We start from the raw sequence: 24,804 nt of genomic DNA on the forward strand, positions 1-24,804 counted from the left end.
TGAAATCACTTCTTTTTTATTTGGCGATGCAAACGTCATCCTGAATGTGTTGATTGCTGTTTCCATTTTAACTGTACATACACTTTTCACCAGTTATTCATTTAAAAACCGAACACCTGAATGACAAAATGAGTGGCTTTGATGCATTTCAGGATACAAAGGAAACTGCTGTTTACAGTTGATGAGTTATTTTACAGCGGCCTGCGGCTGCACTGATTCTCCTAAACACAGGCTGTTCACACGTGATGCAGAAAAAAAGAGAAATGTACCATCCACACAGTTCAGTACAATTCGTGCGCGTCCTCGTGTGCCGACGTCTCATTGTTATCATTGCGAACCCTCGAGGTTTTCAGTCGTTGGGAGAATGATCCGGTGGAGTTTACAGCAACAAACACCTACATGAGATCTACAGTTTGATTGGAGGAGGGGCAGAGATCATTGACAGACAGAGGTGCCGTGTTCAAACTGGTGGCGAGGCAGTTCTCACTGATGGTAGCTAAATGTCTCTTTTATTATCACATTACTTTTTCAAGTCTATAATCATGTTACTTCACCATAAAAGTATCGTTACAATACGGCGCCAGTATTCATTTAAATGAGCATAAAAGTACAGGATGGCAAACTAAAGGACAGTCGGACAAAAGTGATCGTCCTTCCACTGGCTGAGGACGAGACTGTTTCTTTTGCAGGAAATCAAAGTCTTAAAGATTCAGTCCCTCGGGTGACCACGAATCAGCCGTCGAGTCCCGTCTCAACAGGGAGCCACATGCTCGAAATCATAATACAAAAAAATGTTTAAAAAAGGAACAAACTGAATGATTCCCACATTAATGTACAAACATAAACGACAGTAAAAAGCCAACCACGTCGCCCCCGGCAGGATCACACTGCGTCGTCCCTGTCCATAAAGTGCACTCTCCATCCTGCTGTGCGGCCTGGACGTCAGAAAGAACAAGAGCAAAAAAAGATGTGTGTGTGTGTGTGTGTGTGTGTGTGTGTGTGTGTGTGTGTGTGGGAGGGGGGGGCCCTCCGCTGCATGTGTGTGTTCAGTCTTATTCCTGGAGCGACTGTGAATTAGAGGACACGACAGTCTCAGGTGTACAGAGGAGGGGAAGGGGGGGTAGAGTGGAGGGAGGGAGGGGGGGGGGGGTGTGTTTGAGAGAGTGTGTGTGTGTGTGTGTGTGTCTGTGTGTGCGGTTGGGGGAGGGGGGCGGACGTTAATAAACGTAGCCCTCGCTGTAGGGGTGCGGCTGGCAGTAGGGCCCCTCCTGTACGTAGGCCATGTTTTCGTCAAAGTGCGACAGCGGCACCGTGTCCTCCTCGTTGATCTGCCGCTCCATGTCTGTCTTCAGCACCGGCCGCTGATTGTCGGGAAACGCCATGGAGAACAAGGCCTCGGGGTCGCACACAAACTTGTAGACGTATCTCTCGCCGGCCACCTGGATGTAGATGGAGGGAGGGGCGGAGACAGGTGAGATCATAAGAGAGTGGGAAAAACAAACAACAGCAACATGCACATCACTCACTACAGATCACCACAGATACCAGTAATGTTCTTTACCAAATACCCAGACTATTAGTGGTAACAAGAATGATCATAAATGCAAAACCTATGACATCATCTTATTTACATCTTTTCAGAATCAGAAAATATTTCATCTTAATGCATCAGCTGGTAAAAAGGTCTAGTATCCATTTTTCAGTTTATTGCAACCTCATTTTTCAAACACATATACTCATATCTTTCCATCTCTTATTATTTATGGACAACTCTAACTAGTTTCATAAAGTCGTTACATAAATTCCACCTAAAGTCCATTAAAACTGAGCACAGATGCCCCTCTGATGAAGATAAGATAGTGGAAGATGTGAGGAGAAGAGAAGAGTTGGTTTAAGTTTACACAGACTAAGAGGCAGACATAATCTCAACACTCAGATTTGACATTTGTCTTTAATGACTTCCTTCTATCATTGAAGTTTGCCTGATTGCTAACTTCAGTTCAGGTTTGTTTGGTTTCAATACACACGTGTAGGTTAACACAGGACGAGCAAGCAGCTCAGAAATAAGAGCAGTGGTCGTATTACACAGAATAAAAGATGAGATTAAATATAAGACTATATACACATGAAAATGAGGATTTATGCATCAGAGTAGAAGTGATGAGTGTTTGCAGCAGTGTTGTACACCGGGTGTGTAGCTGTGCTGGTTCAGTGGCGGCAGTCGAGGCTGAAGCTGTGCGATAAACAGTCAGCGCTGTGCTTCTTTAGCTCCACCCACTCAGGTTGTATTCAGTGCATCATTGAGACGAGCTGAGCCCCAGAATCTGCACCACACACTGATGCTGGAAAAGTGACCTTAATTTCTTGATAAGCTGCTGATTTACACCATTTTCCTGCCACAGATTCTATTTTATTGCTTTTATTATCACATTTTTCATCGTTTTTATTTTTCCCGTGCTTTAGTCTCACACTGTTTCAGTGTTTACATTTGTACCGGTCTCATTATCAGCGTGTCAGTCATCTGTAGAGCACTTTCAACTGCACTAACGTGTATGAAAGGTGCTTTACAAATAAAGTTTGATTGAAAGAAGTGGAGGAGCTGCTCACAGCTGGAGGGAACTGAAGAGGACGGTGGATGGTGGTGACACGTGGAGGTGAAACTAACTTGGAGAACCATTTGGATTGAGGTCTAACAGAAGCACTGGGTACTTCTCATCCAGCTGGAGTAAAACAGTTACGCTGATTTCTTGTTTACTAACTGCAACCAAGGTCCAAGAAATCTCTGCATCTTCTCCAACATTAACGCAAAGATGCTTAAAGGTGCCTTTCCCACAGAAAAGACTCTGAACAAGGACATTTTTTTTAACTATGAAGGGCACATGCTGAAGGTTTCACTCCTTATATAAGCTCCATTCGTGGGAGGGTTAATTCCCACCCCTCCTTTAGAACAGGTGGTGTCAATCAGGCTATTTTAGTGATCTCAAAGCTGGTATAATCAGTAAAGATCAATTTGAACAAAGCTACACCTTTCACTTTTTACTTTACTTTGTTTGTATAAATTCTTTTTCTTTCTCATTCTCTTTTACCTTTTGCATGATTCCCTTCTCGTAGTAGTAGCGCAACGATCGGCTGAGCTTGTCGTAATTCATCGCCGGTCGATTCTTCTGTATCCCCCACCGACGTGCCACCTTTGCAACACACAGATAAACAACACAAACACAAGTCGGTAAACAGAAACAAAGAGCAGGATGCCAAAACGCTCACTTATCAAACACAGGTGCCAAAGCTCGACCTGGTTTTCCTCGGCGACAACACTGCGGCAGCTGAAATGTTAAACAAACTTATTAATCCATATTTTCCTAATAACCGTAATTAGAGTGCGTCCAGCTTGAGCAGACCTGACCAGGGATGTGTTCATTAGGAGCTTGTCACACACCCAGCGGAGGAGGCAGCAGATGTTACAGCACCTGTCTAGCAGACCACCCACCACCCGGCCTCGCAGTCCAAACCCACAGCCCCACGGCGCTCGCTCCAGCTTCTCCTCTCTGCTTTCTACCCATTTTCACTCTCTTTCCTTTCTCTGTCTATGATCCTTTCACTTAAAAAAAAAAAAAAAAAAAAACACGACGCCGGCTTTTGCTGACAGGCTACACCTGGTGAAAAGGCAGAAGCTGCTCTCGATCGTTTGTCTGCGGCGTCCCAAAGCCGGTGCGTTTGGTCACCTGATGGCATGAATGGGCCCCCCTGTTAGCTGCAGCTGGCCCGTGCCTCCAGACACTGTTGGGCTGCGTGGACCTCTGCCAGGTACCCCCTCTATCTCCTCCTTTCTCCAGACCCATCCCCCGCCTGCACCCTGCTGCATCCTCCTCCATCCTCCAACAGTGAGCAACAGTGACTGAGCCCCAGTGTGTGTGATGTGGCCGCACACAGACCCAGCCTCTGTTTCCATTTCAAAAGGCCCAACCGTCGACACGAGTTATATTTTTAGGAATATGTCCTGTGAAATATTTAGCAGGGGCAGGACCCGAGGGTCAGTCGGTTGGATGTGGTTGAGAACAAGATAAATAAAGAGAAACTTTTAGGACAGATCCAGACCTGGGACGACCACATCAAGAGCAGAGGACATTACTCGTTCAAACGTTGACCTTTGACATTGTCTGACCTGTTTTTTCTTCTACCTCATGCAGGTTTAGAGTGATACTGTACGAGTCTAACACACCAAACTAGAGCTGCAACAACAGCTTATTTTCATTATCTATTCATCTGTTGTTTATTGTATTTAACTGATTGAACTTTTAGTCACAATGATAAATGCTCGTCACAATTCCTCTGAGTCCAAATTGACGTCTTCTCATTGCTTCTTTTAACAGATCAACAGCTCAGAAAGTAAACGTTTCATTTTACAATGATAGAAAACTAAGATAAGCAGCTAAATCTTCACATTTTAGCTGCTGGAATCAGCAGATGTTTAGCATTTTTCTTTGTATAAATAATCAGTTACCAACGACTTTCTCTCAGTCGACTTATCCATTAATTAATTAATCATTTACAGAATACATTTAAGGGTTTATGAGTCACACACACGAGCAGTATGTGTAGTGAAATGCTCCTGAGGCTGTGCTAAAAGACCAGTGAGAAAAATAAGAACTGGAAAACAAACAAACAGGTTTATAATTATTTTTTAAAGCGATATGTTTTGGGCATTTGGGAATTTGGAAAGTCAGGGAGAGAGAGAGGGGAAGACACGCAGCAAAGGGCCGCGGGTTGGATTCGAACTGCTGCGGTTAGGACTAAGCCTCGATGGTACGTGCTCTACCCCAAACAGGTTTTATAAATATATGTTAATACAATCTTTCCCTGGGCCGCTCACCTCCTCTGGCTCGATGAGTTTGAACTCCATGCCGCGGCCGGTCCAGGCGATGAAGTGGGAGTTGGACGGGTCGTCCAGCAGAGCCACCAGGAACTGCCAGAGCTGCAGCGAGCCTCTGCGCTGGTACGACGGGCCCTCGCGGTACAGGCCTGCCTCCTGCTTAATGTCGCCTGGAGGACACATAATCATTATTGCACGGTGTTTTAATATAACCACACATGGTGCTGTAGTCAGCGCACTTGGGGAAAGCTCACCTTCGACCTTTTCAGGCACCACGCAGGTGTCGTCGTAGAAATGCCTCGCCACTTTCTCAAACATACAACCTGCAAAACAAGATTAAAAAAAAATGGAAGAGTTTGATATAAGACGCAGCAGAGACCCACAATGCACCATCACAACATTCACTCGTGTCATCGTTTGTACCTTCAGTCCTGTTAGTGTGAGCCAGATAGCCGTCTTGCCGTAAGTAGACAGAATGGCAGCTAGGCACTTCTGCTGAAAGCCAGGCAAGAATGGGAGAGTGGGTGTTAAAGGGCCCGAAGGCAGCATTAAGAACACTATCTCAGTTATCTGAGAGCAGTCAAAGCCTGTTCACTCAATGCACCACTGGCTCTGATTAAAGAATATGCCCTCCAGCACCTGTATCGCAATGGCTCCCAGCCACCGGCGAACTCACTGTATCACAGCGTTAATACATCCTCCGAGCGTCTCCACTCCAGAGGAGGATTTACAGCCGAATAAAACACAGCGCTCGTGTGAAAACACAAACTGACATGATGTAAGTTTTTTTTTTTATTACAGGAGTGCTCACGATGATGCTTTTACACACTGTTTCAGATCAAAAGTAAACCGACCTGCAGGTGTTGGTTTCTTTCACTGTCACAGTGAATATTGTGCAACTAAAGCAGGTTGGCTAAACACAGTTTTTCATTTAAAGGGCCTCAAAAATGTGTTTTCTCCATCGGCTTCTCACAATGAGGGACTGGATCCTACATAAAGACACAAATGTCAAAGTTAAGACAGTTGTGTTGATTTCACATGAGAGGTTTCTGCTTTTCTTTTTTTTCTCACGGATTTGAAATGGGCGGGGCTCAGCTGGGAAATAGGAGAGTCATGTGCTTTCGTACACCAATTAAAAACATTTAAATAAAAACGTGATGACAGTGGTGGGGTTATTTGCTCCTGTTGCTAGGCAACCTCCAATCAAATCTGATTAAAACACACCCACACAGTCCCTAATGAGGCAGATTAGCTGAGGTTTTGAATGTTTAACATTATAGAAACATTTTCACTGCTTTTAAAATAAAATGTGTAAAATTACTGGTGGTGTATTTCTAATATTGATGGTTCATTTTTTTCTTTTCTTGTCAACTTCTCAGTCTCACAGCTCATACTCCTGCTTTCACATATATAGTTATGATTTATTTTGTTCACTCACATCATGGATTTAACCAGAGATCAAACTTTCACCTGGATTCCTCTGATATTTGCAGAAATAGTCACCATTCTGTATCATTTTTAAACCAAAAATATAATTTCATACAAATTTAATAAAACATTTTGTGATTGAAATCATTTAACTGCACATAATTCTCCGAAAATGACTTTCATTTTTGCGCAGAGGCCTGTTTCACTGGTCTGTTTAACAACGCTGTCCATGATTCAATCATCCATTTTACTGTATATGTCAGAACCTCCCACAACACAGACATCACTGTCATGGCTCGCGATCAGAAACGGCCAAACGGGTTACAAAGTGAATGTTCAATAAACAGACTGAGGCCCTTCATTTAGGCCCATAAACATTTCTCTGAACTTCATCAAAGTAATGGGCTTGTAGAGGAAATTGCTGCTAATGAAATTACCAGCTCCCCTCCCATCCTTTCCAACAGGCCTGCTCCAGTCAACATGCTCCACTGTGACTGCTAATAAATTCACCCCGATGATCCTTCCTGGATACACAGCACGGTACAGTAGTGGACACAACCCTGGCAAGACCTCTCTACATTTGAACTAGGGCTGAACGATGTGCAAGAAAAAAAATTAAAAAGTCATATTGCAATTATTTTGGCAAATATTGCGATTGAGTCATGATTTCAGTTGGAATGGTCGTTTTTTCTTTTAGTTTTCACTCAAAAAAATATAAAAACCATGATGATGATGATGTGATTTTTGTTGAGGCTTGTACCAAACCATGTTCCCTTATGACGGGGGCAACTCCGCAGCACCATTCATGATATACTGTGACACATTTTACCTTCTAAAAAAACTCTTGGATATTTGGATAATGCATTTGGCCATACTGCGATTTAAATATTATTTCTATTAATTGTTCAGCTCTAACTTGAACCAAAATATACCTTCTCTCTCTTTACTTTAAATCTTTACTGTGTGAACTGCAGGTTCTTGTAATGACGATACGCTATTAGTTGAACTTTATTCCACTGATGCTCTCATTGTTAACCGGCAAAATGTACATATAACATTCTGAAGAGAGCTGAAACAAATAGCTAATAGCTTAGCCCACTGTCACAAAATGAATCGCTAACCATTCTGATCACTGATTAATTGTTTAAGCCATTTATCAAGCAAAAAAAGGCCAATAATTGGCTGGTTCCAGCTTCTTAAATGTGCACATTTGCTGATTTCTTTCAGTTTTATATCATTATAAATTAAATATCTTTTGGTTTTGACCAAATAAGCTATCCAAAGGCTTTGTGATGGCCAGTTCCTCTGCCCTGTCTTTGCACTCCTTGTCTTGACACTGCTCGTGGGCTACAGCCTGGAAGCTACAGAGAGCTCCAGAGTTTGTCAAGAAGCAGCATATTCTTGCTCTGAAGCTGTTTTCCTGAAATTATCCAGTGGTGTTAGTGAAACACATCATCAGCAAACTAAATTTGCCACTGGATAGTGAGAAAAAAAGAAAAATCACAATGGCCGTCTCCCATGACAAATCTGCAGAGCAGCAACACACAAAGAGAGGAAAAGACCTCAAAGAGGCCCACAGTGTTTTTCTTGAGCTCATCACCATGGGAAGAGGTTACTTTTCTCCCTGACTGGTCACACAGACTTTCCTCCAGCTCTGCCTCTCCTGGGTCCTCTCTGTCCGCCTTGTGAATGAACCCAGCAGCCCAGCGTATGTTCATTCATGTCCTGATGTAGCCTCAGGCTCCGCAGAGGCCGCGGGCTGATGATTAGGTCCCTTTGCTCTCTGACTAAAGGGAGCAGACAAGTGTGGGAGGGCGGATTTTGGATTGTGACCAGGCATACCCTCCCCCCACCCCCACCCCCCCTCCTCTTTTCTATTAGAGCACCACAGGAAATGGCGACTGGCGCAGACACCCGGCAAAACCAGATCCCCTGCCCTAATAATGGGCAAACTCAATAAACGCCACCCCCTCCTCCCATGTCTTCTCCCATTCCTGAAATGATAACGCTCTGGCAGCAAAAAAAAAAAAAACAAAAAACTCAGAAGTTCGAGGTAACACACAAACACACACACCAGCATTTTTCAAACGTCTCACCTGAGTCATAGGTGAAGTCCCTGGGCTCCTGCTTGATCATCATGCTGGCAGGGTACGCGTGGGGTAGCGGCGCCCCCATCATGGCCGGGTGTTCGAAGAGGGGGTCTGGGTACTCCTGCTTGAAGCCTTGAGGAGGGAAGGGGATGTTGGGCTCTGACATCTGCCTGTGGTAGATGGGCCGGCTGTCCCGAGCCATCGTCGGTGGGGAGGGGAACGAGTGGCACGGCTCCGAGAGCTGACGTCGAAATCTGAGAGGGACGACCACGTCAGAGGATTCGTTATCATCAGACACAGAAGGAGCCAGAAAATCCACGTTTAGTTTGATCCTGTTTGGAATTATTTTATTCTGACAATCGACAAATCAATAAAGATCTGGTTGAAAGCTCCAAAAGCTAGTAAGATGACCTTTGAGTTTAAGATTATGTTGTTACATAAACAGTTCATAAAGGTCAAGAATGAACATGACATTATTCATTTAACTATTGGACTGAAAACCTAAAACATATCAAATTATTGGCCAAATATAAAGAAGTAAAGCTCATGTTTATAGTTATATAGTTAGTAATTAATCAATTTATTAATCTATTTATTTGGATCCCCATTAGCCACTACCAAGGTAGCAGCTACTCCTCCTGGGTTCCTCAGGTAAACGTTATCATAATGCAAAACAATAATGTGAATTAAAGACAAAAGACTAATGAGAATAACCACAAAAACAACAGTAAAACTACGAATAATGATGAAAACAATAATGACGATATATCTCTAAACAGTCAGTAAAACATTTGATACAGCTCAAAAGACAATAGTACCACTAAAACAACATATACAGTGACTGAAGGAAAAAATGAATAAAATGATGTTCTGAAGGCAGAAATAATCTCATTGGTTGAGTGACACTTCAGTGGGTGTGGCCAAAACATGTTTTTGTTGTAAAAATCATAGCTACGGTACAGCCTATAAACCTGCTAATAAAACCTGGGAAAAGCAGCCATGCCATACTAAGTCATGCTGGGTAAGCTAGCTAGCCTGCTGACTCTCCAATACATACGACCTACCTCAGGAAAGCAGAAAGATACTTTCAGCTTTTACCCAACAAAGAAAGTCTGTCTATCTTTTCAGGTTTTCCTCCAATGCTTGTTTTTTTCTTATGAATTACTGAATAATTTTACCTCGTCAAGCTTCTAAAATTATTCAACAGGGTCAAGAAAAAACGGATTGAAATTTAAATATCTTCTGAGTACAGTAAATGCAACGGGCGATAATGGGTCACAAGCAGAAAAGGGTCATGACTTCTGTATAAAGTCATTTGGACATGTCTGTTTCAGTAAATTAACTTGCTCCATAACACTGCAGTTCCTGTAAGCCCCTCCCACCGAGGATTCCCTCAACCAATGAGATTCTACTGTAACTAAAACTCTGAAGTGCATCTGCTGCTGTGACCTTATTCAAATCTGTTGTGAGTGAAACCGCCAGCTAAAAGCCGCAGATGCAAATGTGATTTAAATGTAAAAGGCTGCAGGCTGCAGTACCTGTGGTCCATCGAGTAGGCGTTGTCAGGGAGCGGCTGCGAGGACGGTATGTGAGCGTAGGTCCTGTCTGGTTTGGGTGTCGGGGCCGCCGTGGGTGAGGCATGATGGAGGGGGGACACAGGGGTGCTACAGGGGGGCGTCACTGGGCTGGAGGGCTTCATTCCTGCAGGCTGCTTCTGCTCATAGGCACTGTGGCAACGAGACAAGAGTCAGTAACGCTTCTGGTTCTGGAAGGGTTTGGTATAATGGAGCTCCATCTTTGATTTAAAGAGTTCAACATATGATTAGTGTTATATCTTATTTTTGTGTGGTATGCATTACAGCTACTACACATGACAAGAAAAACATATTTTAAAAAATTTAAGAAGAAATAAAGACAGATTTAAAAAAATATTCTCTCATGGCATCTTATTTTGTAATTTTACTTCATGTTACTTTATATTACTTTAATAAGAGAAACGTGTTTGACATTAGAACTGATTTTCATCAGGTTAAATTCAAGTGAATGGCTGCTTTTACTCTATCGTGTTAAATAAAACTAATAAAAATTTAAAGCAAGTTTGTTAAAAATGTTCAATGTTCTCCTTTAATATTTTGAATGCGTATGTTCTGTTTTGTTTGCAGTGCTTTCATCCTTCCACAGCATAACATGAGATGCATTTTGGCTTGTTTTTTTAATGGATATATTATCCGCCACCTCTTGGTGTACAGTGTGGATATGAGCAGATATCAGCCAGTGACCAAATGAATAGAAAACACTCAAGATTCATCATTTAAGATGCCTAAAATAAACTCACACACAGTCAAAGTGTAAAATAAATAAATGCCGTAATATTTTTCAAAAAAGGACAGAACTTTTTCTTCAACTGTAATTTGTTTTTTTTTTGACAGATTTTCACCAATTTACAATAAATTTTCTGTACATTTTTGCTGCTGGTGCCTGTTCTGACAGCTTCTTTTATGAATCACGGCTCATTTAGGAGAACATTGCTGAGAGATGTGTTATTAAGTCTTCAGTCGGCGTCGTGCGCTGCCCACCTGACGCTGTACGGGCACTTCTCTCCATACTGGAGTTTGAAGGGCCGTTCTTGACTACAGTTGGAGCTCAGCTCTGAGCACGGGCTGTGCAGCTCTCTCTTGATCTTCAGCTGCAGTCCGTGGAAAGCCACTGCACCGAGAGAGGGAGACAGATGGAGAAAAACTCATTTAGATATTAAATGACAATGAACCACCACTCAAAAAATAGTCACTTGATTGGCCTTTGAGAGCAGATGTTAATTATTTTTCTGTAACGAAGGTGCTGCTGACTCTTTTTGTCAGTGCTCAGCATTTTTGCACAAGTTTACAGCAGAATATTATTTTTGGCAGCGAGAAGCAGCGCTTGAAATAGAGTTTATGCAATCACTGGACAGAAAAACAGCTGAAATTCCCAGTAATTCAGCTATTTATGGCAGTTTGAGTCACCGCCCCTGTCCTCAGTCATGTCAATTTCTGCAAATTCATACAGAAAAAAAAAAGAGAAGTCATGATAAGTATATTAAAGTTAAAAGACTTCCTTCTCTAAGCTAAAGGATTTGACATTTCAGGGCATCACTTACACAAACAACTCACTTCAAATCTCATTTGTTCGGCCTTTTTCCTGACAGCAACTCTGTTGGTGAAATATGACAAACATAAAACTGGGTGTGCGGCGAGCTCCTATAAATGCTTTATCTGCTTTCAGCTGGCTGTCAATACGTTCCAGACGACAACAACAGGGCTCATTGATCTGAAGGTGGTGGGGGTGGGGGGGCTGCGCTCTCTACCTATGGCCCCACAGTGAGCCTGGTGCATCTGAGAGGCTGTTAAGTGCCTGATCAGTCCTGATTAACATCCCATCATCTCGAGTCATGATCAACGCTAATCCAATTGGCTGCGCTTCTGACGAAAACCCAGTCAGTCAGAATGAAGTCGGGCTCGGGTTGCCTTGCCAATCGCCGTCTCACCGCGACTGCACACAAAGCAGCGGCGAGGCCGTCCCGCAGCTCTCTATCTAACACAAGAGAGGGCCAGTCGCGGTTTAAGGGGATGATTTTTGACTGATGTTCCAAGCTGAGAGATGAGTTAAAAACAAAGAAATTCTGAATGGAAAAAAGGAAATCCATCAACTCCTGGTCCAACTTAAGTGCAAACATTTAGACATTCGATGATCCAAGAACCCAAATCTGTGGTTTGGGAGTATTTTTCTTTTAAATACATCCACAGTCAGGAAGGTCTCTGGGGCTACAAGGGGCTGAGAGAGGAGGATGTTTTGGGGTTTTTCTCACGGCTGACTGACAGCTGCCGTACGAGCAGGGGTCGATCTGCCAACACCCCATCTGACGCACAGTCGAGCCCCTGGGGGACGGGCCACGTGGCCCCGGCATGACAAAGCTCAGGGGTTGTTCGCAGCCCTCGCTGGGGGCCTGACCTTTCTGGGTCATCGATCGGAGGTCAAAGAGACACTTCCTGAGGGGAGACCTTTGACGACGCTGACATGGAAGAGCCTCGTTAAGGGCTTATGGAGTGAAAACAATACTTTAGTTTTGCCTGTTGAGAACACAATCACCGTCACTTTCATCACCAACTACAATAAACATACATTAATGTGTTTTTCTGAGCCTAGTAAGAGCCAACGCCACAGACTTCTGGTTTACAGTTCACCCCATGCTACATTTCTTTTCTTCACTTGAATCAATGCCAAATTCTGTTTTCTGTCTTTCAATTTACATATGAAATGTATGAATAATGTCACATCAGCTATTAACAGGAGCTTCACGTGTGCTGCAGCACATGGCCTTAAATTAGAAATGGAAATGTCACAATAGATTTCGTCAGTGGGGTGCCAAGGTACACAAATCAATAGCAAGGGCATTGCCTCTGACTAAAACAGAGACTTCCTTTTTAGTCCAGAATGTCATGCCCATCACTGCTTGATTGCTCTCATTATCTACATATTGATTAACTGAGATGGTAGGGTGTTTAAAAGAAGAGGCAGTTAGAACAATTACTGGGTCTATTTTGAATGCAAATGTTTTTTTTGTTTTTTTTTCTGTGCCATTAACTCAAATATTCTGTAATTTTCTTTGGTCTTTGGTGAACAAATTCAACAGAAGGCTTTGCTTTAAATGGAATAAACAATGTGGTCATGTTTTTTCAGCTTTGTCATTAATGTAAGGAAAGATTTAATGTTCTAGATTTATTATTATTATCACTACTATTTATTTATTTATTTTTCACAATTTTATACAGAACTTGGTTCTAAAAATGTCACTTTAGTTGCCAATCCTCTTCGTGAATTATCAAGGAACTCTTGGCTGCAAACATTGTGTGCTCTCAGGTACAAATTGTGTGTTTTGGCAGAACCAGAGCCAGACCATGTTTGGCAGGTACTTCTCCAGTCCATTCATAAAAAAATACAGGTCTTTTGGCAACAGCGAAAAACCTTCCATTCCATTTTCACCTACTGTAGGTGCTCGCCTTTGCTGTTAAATGATGTAGGCTCAGATCTGCTGGTAACGTGTGGCCTCATTTTACACCTCCTCTACTCCTTCGTTCCCTGCTAAGTTATGCTAATGGTAAGCATCTGTGTTGGAGTTTGAGACAAAGAAAATTCTCCTTCTCCTCCTTCAGCCCGAGGACACTTTAGCTCCGAGGCCGCTCACATGCTGCTTCTATGTTGCACGGACGGAGGGTGCAAAGTCGACATTGAGGGAAACTGCCACAGCTTCTTCAGAGGTGATAAATCCATGAAGGCCATGAAAATATTAAATAACACTAATGGGAAAAGCATTTCAAAGCTGCCTTCAGACACAACTGGAATCTACAATACTCCTCGACACAGACTGTTTTATTTCCCTTCCTCTATTTCAGTTTCTTTTTTTTAATTATTATTTTTACACATCTTTTGTACTCATTGTAGCTGTCAACTGCAAAGAATACAAAATATGCAATAATGTATAAATACTTTTGCTTTACCGCAGCTTGAAGGAAGCGTAAAGGTACCACCATAACACTCAATCTACGTAAAAGTAAAAAGGAGCTAATTCAAAATGGAGCAAAATTACAGCTAAAACATGGCAGAGAATTTGGGCTAACATTTAAAGCTAATCCTGTTTTCCTAGTATGAGAGTTCAATACCTGTTTTTCTTTATTTAAAATGATTAACTTCCTAAAAATACCATTGCTACACTGTTATTTCCTTTACTAACTCTACCAACTAGCTAGCACAGTTAGCTAAATAGCTAGGCTATCAATCACACTAAAAACGCAAGTGGACAAATTAATATTTGCCTAAAGCTAAATAGACATTTTTCAGCATTTTCAGTTAACACAGGTTAACTTTATATTTGGTACAAATAAAATTTGATGAAGACAAAATTCTATATATGAGTGGTGACAAAATTTAGACGGCAAACGCTGGCTGTTTTGAAACCTACCCAGGTGCAACGCTGGAGTCTAATTGTTCTCAAGTAAAAGCAAGAATAGAGACTGAATAACAACAGGCTTGCCAATTATTTTAAAAGATAAAAACCAGCAATGCTTTAAACCATCTCTCATTATGTTCTGACAATACAGCTCCAAGTTATTCATTCAAAGAAGTTGAAGAAGAGAAATTGTCACAAATATATCATTAGAATTTTTTCTAAGGCTGTGCGCTGTGGTTATTTGCAAACATTACTCAAAGAGGAACAAATGATGCATTTGTTGGGGACTATTTTCAGCTGTGGATTTGGGACTGACTCAAAATAAACGACCCTGGACACTGTAGTTTTTAACAAACACGCTCAAACATCAGTTAACAGTGCACTATTTTTAGCTGCGCATAAATACACATCTAGTACACTAATGAGTACTTATGGTGTATGTGGGACTGACGCATAATAAACTACACTTCCCAACTTCAAAGTCATAAAGGACCATGTCACTCGGTGCCGCGGTGTGACTCATTTTAGAGTTTTTAATAGTTTTTGGACGACGGTGCAGAGGAAACACTTCTGTACAGGCAGTACTTTTTGTAGGGTCAATGCATTGGTGGTTTTAGCCTTTTCATTGGATTTGACATTAGGGAAAATACTGAATATTTCAAGCCTCACAAATTTATCAAAGCTGCTTTGTTGCAGTAATGACATTCACTACATGTAATAACCTCCATCTTTACTCACTGTCCGTCTCCTCTCTCTCTCCTCTCTCTAGGTGCAACTTCTAGCTACATCTCTCTCCACCTTCATCTCTGTCTGTCTCTCTACCCCACCGTCCGCCCCTCCATCTCTCGGCTCGGTGAAACCCATATGGGAGAGCTGCCGGCTGGGATGCCTGCTCAAGCGCCCAACCACGGTGCCCTCACCCTCCCGCCATCTGTCAGTGCCTCTCCAGTCTGCTGCAGGTTTGCCAACAGGACAATTCAGATGGTCAGCAGTCTCCTGCCACCGTGGCCACCCACCCTGGCTACCTCTGAAGGACAACGGGACAGTCTCGGTGACCTCTGGTTCTTTACTGTACACCCCAGCGCTCCTCCATCTTGGATTTTAGGACAGGCTAACTCACCAGCGAGGGTCAGACTGCCATACAGCTGCCGAGTTCACCGTTGAGTTCTTAACAAAGCAAAATCAAGTCAGGTGAATGGAAAGAATGAGATGGGGCAAAATATTTGAAGGATGTAAGTGAGGATGAGGTTTAACTGTCTTTGTGCATCTTTACAACTATAGTTTAATATGGATGAATATGGTCTAGTTTAGGTTTTCTTTACTCAGTCTCTGGAACAACTTGAATCATATGATGAAGTAACAAAAGCTGTTTCAAGTCAAGAGTCAATAAAAATGCTAAATTAAGTTTGTTACATAACAGCACTACTTTAAAAACGACTTTTTCCACAGTTTTTTTATGAGGTGAAGGAGCACTGGTGGCAAAAAGAAGGAAACATACACCCCTTGGTTTTTAATCTAGACAACCACCGGGAACCTGATTGAGGATCTTAGGATGTAATCTGGCTCACATGGGGCTAAAAGGTCTGTGATCTAGCTCGGTGCCAGATCCATCCCCGCTTAATCTCACCCAAATGTTATCTGTGACCACTAAAAGCTCTCAATCTGCTCTGAAACTAAGGCTCTTTGTTTGAGCTAAGAATCCACACTTGTTCATTTTGCACAACTTTGTTTCCAGGTTAAAGGGCGTTGAGGACACAGGCAAGACGCAGGGTGTGGATACGCAGTTTTGTGTCTTTTCTCACAGTTTCATGGGCGTTTTGGCTCATCTGAAAGACATGTGCTCGCTCTGGGTCCCACTGAGCTCCACTCACTCCATTTCTGTCCCCACCTTGGCACTATTTCCTCCAGAAGTGGACCGTGCCAAGTCACTAGTCACCGTGTGCAACCACCGCGCACAACCAGGTGAAGTACGACTAACTACCTTGCAAGAGTAAATTCATGTCAGGGGAAAAATATTATCAAACTCTTGGTGATTATTCTTAGAAAAAGATTTGTTCTACAGCAGAATAAAATAGAGAATGTGAGAAAAAAAAATCATACCAGCTTTCATGCAGTAAATCTCCAGTGAAGGTTGGGCAGTGTACAAGAAGGCCAACAAACCTTCAGCTGTGAGGGATAAATGTAGTAATACTAATACACTGCTTTATTTAGAAAATCTAACCACACTGGCTGGCATTTAGAGGAAAAGGTCTTAGGAAGAACATTTTTTTAAAAAGATTTTATTTAAGAAAAAATTCAAAACCGCTGTCAATTGACAGTAGTTTCGTCTACCTGGAGTTAAAAATATCACTTCAACCCCCTAAAAAACACCAGCCACAATATTTTGATGTTTCTTTATGCAAATAAGTCACAGTGCAATAATATCTCAGTGGTGGGAGAGCAACCAGAGGGAAGATAGAGGCAGATAGACAGATAGAGAGACACACACACACATAGAGAGAGAGAGAGAGAGAGAGAGAGAGGTAACCCCCCCCCACCCCCACCCATGCACCTGTCTGCAGACCCGCAAGACTGCTGCAGCTCTCCAGAGAGCACTTGGGTAAGCAAAGGTGAGGCTACTGAGAGATACGGAAAAACACACACCGCCACATGCGCTCTCCCCGAGTACAAACACACCAGTCGAGATAAGTGCAAAATAAAAACACACACACACACACACACACATAAACACAAGCACTGACGTGTGCACAAAAACACACAGAGACTCAGAGAACAGCGACGTGGTCTCTTACTCACAGTTTTCAGTCTGGAAGTCTGGAACGAACTGCTCGTCATTGTCGGGAACTTGAGCTAAAAACACAAGCAGAGAAGAAGAAAGAGAGTGATTGTTTCTGATGATGATGGACAACGCAGCATTGATCACAGCTCTCTACAGTCCAATACCCTCCTCTGGCAAACTGTCTCCTGGGATATTAGACTGGCCTATCCCAGCACTGTTTCCCAAGTCGGTTAAAGAACACAACTGCGAAAAAATATGTTTTACAGGAAACCAGGGGAAGGATTGGTTGTTTTCTCTTTGGTGCACACCAAAGTTTATTTTTATGGGTTTTTCAAGGGTTTAACATCCTTTAAGAACCACCAGTTCATACCAAAATCTCAATTTTATGTGATTTTTATCTATTATAATGTCTTTTTCTTTTAAAAACAAGTGGAAAAATAATATTACAACTATTTTTATAGTTATTAAAATTGCATAAATCAAATACATTTTTACTTGACAAAACAATCTCACCACAAGGTCCATTTAGTTGCCATTCTGGAGCTTTCAATCGCATCATACTATCCTCCTCTGCAGATGGAGACTGCACAGTTGTCGGTTAAAGGACCTTTTGTCCATGTTTGTCTAAAATCCAACTAAATTAAATGAAATCTCAATATCAATTTGTTAGTTTTTTTCATGTGTGTCGTTTATCAATATACACAACCTGAAATTGTAAAAAAAAAATCTTAAAACTGTTTTATTTACACTGAAAAGATGCAGATTTTATCACTTGGTTTAATAAAATTAGACTTTTATGAGTCAGTAGTAGAAAAAAAGGGCTTGTGAGCAACCAGGAAATATCCCAAAGTTACTGATCTGACATTAACAAATGTACAAAATAACCTTGAAATGTTTCGAGCAATATGTTCGTAAGAAGTTGTACAATGAACTGTGTTCTCTGACAAATGCCAGCCTGCGAGGGAGATAATACTTTACTTTGGGAGATTGTCTACCTCCTAATTCCGCTTCCTGAGGTCGCCTTGTCCATTGACTGCTCTGCAGCCGCGGCTCTCACTTCTTGCCAGCAGCCAAACACCCATTGTTAACAGTATCTAATTGGCTTCTTCCCTACTGGTGAATCCACCTGTACCTACCGAGTTAGGTCTGTTCCAAACCTTCCAACGCTTCACCTGCATCTCAAACGCCCCTGCACCCAGGCTAATGCTAAAATAATGAAGCCTGCCCCGCTCCAGCTCCAATTAAGGAATATACATATTTAAATCACACGTATTTACACTCAGCGACAGTCCTCCGCGTCCCTCAAGTTTGACTCTCGCTGGCGAAAGTCAAGCAAGCAAGATTTAAATGTGTCATTAGCACGTCTATTTATACACACAATGAGGTGGATCCTCATTATCACAGGATCAGTAACATGTCTCGACATGTCTAGAGATCATCAAAAAAAATCACTGATTTTCCATTTTAGTCACTCTTGATATGATCAGGGATGTTTTTTCTTGCCAGAGGTGTGAATTGAGGAGAGTAAACAATCAACAGATCAAGAGGAGAAATTGCTCAGTGTATTCTGAAGCGGGTGAAGAGAGAAGCAGAGATGAAGACGACATTATTTCACTCCAGATTCTGCTGCAGTTAAAGCCATCGAACCTTTACTGTAAATACAGTTTGTATTTTAAGCTGGTTGAATTACTGTTAGTCTGGAAAACAACTAGGAACAAGCTTTCTTAAAGGGCCACGGCATGAAAACTTGAATCATCGCATATAAAGGAGAAATCATACTTAAACATTCAAGCTCAGCTCTTTGACTCTGATCCTACTTTTTTAAGCACAACAGCCAAATCTGCCAAACCAACACAATTAAAAATAAAATCAGAAAGAAGGGAACTCAGTATCAGCTGGTCTCATGATAACAACAGAAACAAACTCAGAGAAACTTCAGAGAACCAACTTGGAAAGGGACAAAGAGAGGAGAGATGAAAAAAACAACAACAAAAAAAAGAAGGCAGCAGTGTCCCTGTGTCCAAAATGAAGTACAGGATGTATGAGTCACCGGCCTCAGTCTGTGAATGAGCCAGCGAATCCCTGCGACAAACTCCTGGGGAGAACGGCAGAGCTGGAAATCTGCCGCCATTCACAAAACAAAAAAAAAAAAAAAAAAGAGAGAGGGAGAGGGGCAGAAGGGAGGATGAAAAGAGAGAAGTTGTAAAGGCTGTAAACACCAGGCCTGAGACTTTCAGAGGCGTTTCTTAAAACTGCTGCAGCGCCGTGAGTGCAGTTTTAAACAAATTTAACATTTGCCTGCTTTGATTTTAAAGACAAATTCTACCGTCAGCACCTGAATTTCACAGAAACATCAGTGCAACAACATAAGCAAAAATAAAAACATTATTAAAGTAGGAAATCTGTAAAGAATAAAGCTGTTTTTTCTTGGCAAGAAGGCACTTAAATGGGTCCAAAGAAAACCTAACTAGAGGTGGAGGGTAGCTGTGGTTTGGGGGGGTCAAACATACGCCTGTCAGCTGACGAACTCCTTCAACCTCTCGGTCTTGAGAATCGGAAATTCAGTCTGTCTCTCATAATTCCTCCTCTTGTTCCAATTACCTGAACTAATAAATCTCAGGAATGGGAAGGTATTCCTTTTCATCTTAATGGACAGGAAGTCATTCATTAAATCTACAATCTTGAAGCGTACATCATCACATTGATCCATGACAGGCAGAACTGTAATCCTTAACAGTAATACCTCTTATCAGCCGCCCCGCCGTCTCCTCTCACTTTGGATACTGAAATATTAAAATCGTGTCTTATTCTTTTACACGCCCTGCGGTGTGTGTGCGCCCCGCGCCACCTCATAATCTGACTGCTGCTCAGAGTCGGCTCGACCACTCCAATATCTGTTTCAAAGCATACTTTTCATATTTTAAAAGCTTTGGACGGCACCGTGAGCATTTTCTAATGTGTTAAAGAATAGATGGAGCCTGTAGATGATGGAGAGTCTTTTTCACCTGTGTGAAGAGTGTGGGCTAAAATTTTAACAACTCAATTCTTTTTTTTTTTTTTTTTTAAGTATTATCAGTTATATTATGCACTTGAGAGCTCTATTTAACAATAAGAATTATGGTTTTACAACCTGAGCACTGACTGATACGTTGAAGTAGATATTTTTGAGGGTAGGTTGATATTTAATTCTTAAGTTCTATGACAGAAAAAATAAAATTTAAAAAAATTACAAATTGTAATTTGTTTGTTTTCCAGAAATGAAGCATAATATTTAAGCAAGTTAATATTTGCACTTTATCACAATAGATATTAATCTGCTCTCATAATTTTTAAGTTCATATAAAGTTCAATTAAAGGACTAAAAATAACCCCAACAGTCATTTAACACATTTAACAAAAGCCTGACATTTTTCATTTGAACATAAAAATGAATTTTTACAAATTAATGCAAACTTTTCAGTATTAAATAATTTGACTTTTCCTGTCTTATTACACTGTGTGTATAACAGTGCAGTGCAGTAAAGGGAAGCTGAGGTCTAGAGTTACTATTTTCACAAACTTCATTTTTACACTAGTTCTTTGGCAAATTTGCAGAAAAATGCTGACATTTTCTTTGACTTCAAATTTATATCCATGCAACAACTAGTTCAAATTACCTTTTCCAAGTGAGTGTGTGCCATCACACTGTGTAACATTACACTCTACTTACAGGAACCCTGAAAATGTTTTTTTTTCACTGCAAAACTCAAAACTCTAACTCTACTGAAATATAAACTTTCAGATTACATGCAGTATTCAAAGTAAGCTGCATCTGAGGGAGAAGTCAAGCCAAGAAACCAAGTCAAACATGCACATTAAAAAAACAGAGCAATATTCACCACGAACCAAAACTTCGGTGCTGCAGACACGGTGGGAAGAGGACACTCGTACTTAAATCCTGAAGCATCACGTCTCAGTTAGACCACCATGAGCAAGTCTTGCCATTAGAGGAAAAAAAAAATTGGAAACTATCAAAAAAAATCTGTTGTCACTTGGAGAGACCAAGTCTGGTTTTTTGGAAGTCTGCGATAGAAAAAAAAATATAATAATCCATTCTTTTTTTTTTTTTTTTTGGCCACCAAGAAATGAAATTGTAGAAGACAAGGTGATGGTACAGCTGTAGAAGATAGAGAGGTGTGCTGAGAGGAGGCGAAGCAAGAGAGAGAGAGAGAGAGAGAGAGAGAGAGAGAGAGACAGAAAGGGGAGAGAGAGCAGATGATAGAGTGAGAGAGAAAGAGAGAGAGTGAGAGCTGGTAGGCTACAGCCGAGCTCTGGTGGAGGTGGAGGTGGCGGCGGTGGCTGGCGTGCAGCGCGTTAGCTCCTGCCAAAAGCAGAAGAGACAGTGAGCGTCGGAGAGCCTTCTCCTGGTAATTTGTGATGACACTCTCTGGGTAGAGCCTCCTCTGTCTCCCTCAAGACCCCTCGCTCACAGTCTCTAATGTATGCATGACACACAAGGTGCCTCTTCCACACAGGCTTTTAATTGGACTGCGACGCTAGGCATGTAACTCCAGGCAGCTTTTTATCCCCCCCTCACAACCTATCCATTTTTACCCATCTCTCCTCCTTTTTTTTTTTTTTTTTTTGCTCAAGATTTTAAAACACTCACCTTCTGCCAGCCAAGTCTCCTGCAGCTGACTGAGGTCCTGGAAGAGCTCTGGAGGGGGAACCGAAGCAGAGAACAAGGCTTGAAGGCAGTTTTAAAAAAATAAATAAATAAATAAAAAAAAACAAGAGTCAAAGCCCAGGAGGAGCATCAGAAACAACTGACTTCATTATGGCGGGCTGATATGCTGTCAGTGCCATTGGAGCTCAGTGGGCACGTGCACAGCTAATAACAAGTCAATTTGTGTCTCTGACCGCTGACAGAGGCTTGTGAGAATCATCACAGGCCGCTGTGTTGTAATTGAGATTCTGTAGTTAGCAGTGCAGGTGGCCACAAACCAATTGAATTTTGCTAAATGTTTAGGAGCCGTGAAATTAACTTCTCCCTCTGCCCTCTGCCTACCTTCAGTGTCCTGAGCCAGGTCGGACTTAATGAATTTTCTCTTTCTGTCATTTGCTGGCCTCTCGCAGCTCCTCGTCTTTTCTTGCAGCTTCTGCAAGAACAAAAAGAAAGACACAAATCAATTGTTTTCTCTTTCCCTCACTTGAGCACTGATACTGCTGTTGGGCTGCAGCTCATGTGCAAAGCCTCACTGAGCTATACTCACTCATGCATCACTCACTTATAAAGCCTGGTGCATGCAGAGAGAGACCTGTGCTTCACTCATCAGACCTAATTAACAAGTTGTAACATGGTGCATAACTAATACTACTGTGCAGAGTAGTGGGCACCTTGTTTAGCTGCTTATCTTTGGTAATTAGATGAAACTTAAATGGCCCCTGAGGGAGAAAGGAGTCTCAGCAGCAGGAGAGAGAAAGGCAGAGATAAACAAAATAAATAAGGAGAGTGATAAGAAATTAATAAAGCAGAACTGACATTAAGAGCAAGAAAGGGTAGGTTATAGAAGATGCTGTGCAAGGATACAGCATCTTAATTTAGTTAAGGGTTAGAAGAAGACAAGGAAGAGAGAGTCAGTGTCTGATTTGGTTGCAACTTTTTTTTTAGTCAGTAATCACTCACTTTGGAGTTACAGTAAGGCACTTGCTGGTCACGAAATCCATCCATTCTGCCCCGCTGTGGCTTTAATAGATGAGCAATCTGCAAAGGCGCCCGCGTCTACTCTCCGGTCCCCTTTTTAAAAAGCGACATGGACGGAAAACAGAGAGAAAGAGGACGTGAGTGGCGGTTTCTCGTCTCTCTCTGAGTGAAAGAAGCGAGTTTCGTTCGCAAAGGCACAGTTCAGGAGCCTCTGGTTGCTGCTTTGAGACCGAAATTACCGACAAACCCTCCGGCGATGTTTTGGAGGTAAGTTGACAATCCACCAAAAAATGGTGCGTAAAGGAGACGCGCGTCGAGCTGGAGAGCCCACGACATGTTTTTTTTGTTTTGTTTTGTTTGGTTTTTTTCCAACACGAGTGAATAAACTTGAAGAGCAGAGGAAGTATTAAAACTGAGCTCTTACCTAGCGACTCCGCGCCGCTTTCATCCGCACACAGAGTGGCACAGAGCGGCTGCAGGAGCTCCACAGTCCCGGCTGCAGCCTGCGCTTCTCCCCGCTCACTGAGTTGCTTTCTAGCGGCTTGGCATCGCCTCCCGGGGCCTCCCATGGAAACAAGCCGCACTCCGCTTCCTATTGGTTGTCAATGTCTTTCACTGGATCAGATTGCTGGCAGTCAATCACGCACGGCTGCAGGCGGTGAGCACTAGAGAGAGTCAGCAGCTACAGTCAAGTGTCGCTGGCTTTTTTTTTTTTTTTTTATGAAGTATGGACTTATTTTGAGTAATTGATAATAACAAGAAACATGCACCAAACTTCAGCATAGTTGATCATGCTTTTAAAGTTTCACTTAAACTCACATGCAAACTGCACCTGCACAACCTCTCCCCTCACACACACACACACACACACACACACACACACACACACACACACACACACACACACACACACACACACACTGGGTCCTGTCTTTACCCTCTCTTTTTCCTAGCACACAGGGTGCACACACAAACACACTCCTCACTCCTCTCCCAGTCAAGTTTGTGTCCATGGCAACAGTGTTTTGAAGAGCCTCCAGAGGGACTTGAGAAGCGCCAGCTCTTCCCTCTTCTGTAAGGGATACATTGTGGGGAGTGCAGAGGACCTGGGGAAGGCGCTGACCTGGAAGTAAAGCACAGGTCACCGGGCAAAACTGAGGACGGCTTCCAAAAGGCCAAACACCGCTTCCAAACACACATCACACTAATAAGAGCAGGAGTGTCCAAGCCTGGAGCTGGTGGAGTGGGAAAAGTTTGCACCATGCTGTTGAGCTGCAGCTTAAAAATAATACAGTTGTGCACACAAACACATGGAAGCTGCTGAACACAAACACAGTCTGCTGTTGACCAGGGAGTTGTTGTGTTTCCTGGAATAGGCTTTAGTTACACAAACAATTATCAGAGGCAGAATTGTATTCTCAACATATTCCAACACAAACAGGCATCTGCTCCTGATCTAATACATTTTAATCAGCTTCTCATTTGTGAAAAGATAAACCAATGTTTCCGTCACAATCCAACACAAGTGTTAGCGTTACAATTGACAGAAAGTAATTCTCCAAATTAAATGTTCCCTAACACTGGCAGGAAGAAGCTTGATTATTTTTAACTGTAGTGTCCAAGCTGTAATTAGTCAAATCGTGTTTTAACAATACAATAATCAACAAAGATTTCTCTGCACTGACACAGGACAGATCCATGATAACACCCCCTGAAAGAGAACTTTACCATTGCATCGAACACTTGACTGAAAGACGGACATATCGGAAGTCAGTAGTGGTCACGCTGATGCCATCTTGGATCCAGGCAGGGGTCCATTACCAGGCAGGTGAAGTGGATGTGAAGTGAAGTACTATGTCACTCCCGCTGAACAGCCCCCAAGGACGGAGAAACGCAGGTCAAGTGCAGGCGTCCACCCACCTGACACCGAGACACGCAGTCAACCAAATGCCACTCCAGACAACAGGGTGG

General features: G+C 42.3%; 1 protein-coding gene across 6 annotated transcripts; it reads right to left on the minus strand.

Annotated features, from left to right (window-relative positions):
• etv1 (ETS variant transcription factor 1) lies at positions 1-23,396 on the minus strand. Of its 6 annotated transcripts, none has more exons than XM_071470139.1 (13): positions 23,258-23,396; positions 22,816-22,926; positions 22,198-22,288; positions 21,799-21,846; positions 17,168-17,221; positions 10,965-11,094; positions 9,927-10,115; positions 8,395-8,642; positions 5,294-5,362; positions 5,125-5,193; positions 4,871-5,040; positions 3,087-3,188; positions 1-1,439 (listed from the first exon to the last, which is right to left on the minus strand). In XM_071470139.1, exons 2-13 carry the CDS (start codon positions 22,858-22,860, stop codon positions 1,218-1,220), a joined length of 1,437 nt encoding a protein of 478 aa, XP_071326240.1. In that variant the 5' UTR covers positions 22,861-22,926; positions 23,258-23,396; the 3' UTR covers positions 1-1,217. The 6 variants fall into 6 exon arrangements, with proteins under 6 accessions (XP_071326240.1, XP_071326238.1, XP_071326241.1 ...); XM_071470137.1 differs by having other exon boundaries at positions 5,294-5,365; XM_071470140.1 differs by lacking the exon at positions 5,294-5,362.
• Positions 23,397-24,804: the final 1,408 nt, after the last annotated feature.

The sequence above is a fragment of the Trachinotus anak genome, unplaced genomic scaffold, assembly GCF_046630095.1.
Source record: "Trachinotus anak isolate AG129_WGS33_773 ecotype Australia unplaced genomic scaffold, CSIRO_AGI_Tana_v1 ptg000032l, whole genome shotgun sequence".
NCBI lineage: Eukaryota > Metazoa > Chordata > Actinopteri > Carangiformes > Carangidae > Trachinotus > Trachinotus anak.

Coding starts and splice junctions, on each gene's coding strand:
- etv1 (XM_071470137.1), bottom strand. CDS start 22,860: ATGGATGGATTTCGTGACCAGCAAGTGCCTTACTGTAACTCCAAA. Junction 5,041..5,124: donor GGTGCCTGAAAAGGTCGAAG/GTGAGCTTTCCC, acceptor TGTGTCCTCCAG/GCGACATTAAGCAGGAGGCA. Junction 1,440..3,086: donor AGAAGGGAATCATGCAAAAG/GTAAAAGAGAAT, acceptor ATCTACATCCAG/GTGGCCGGCGAGAGATACGT.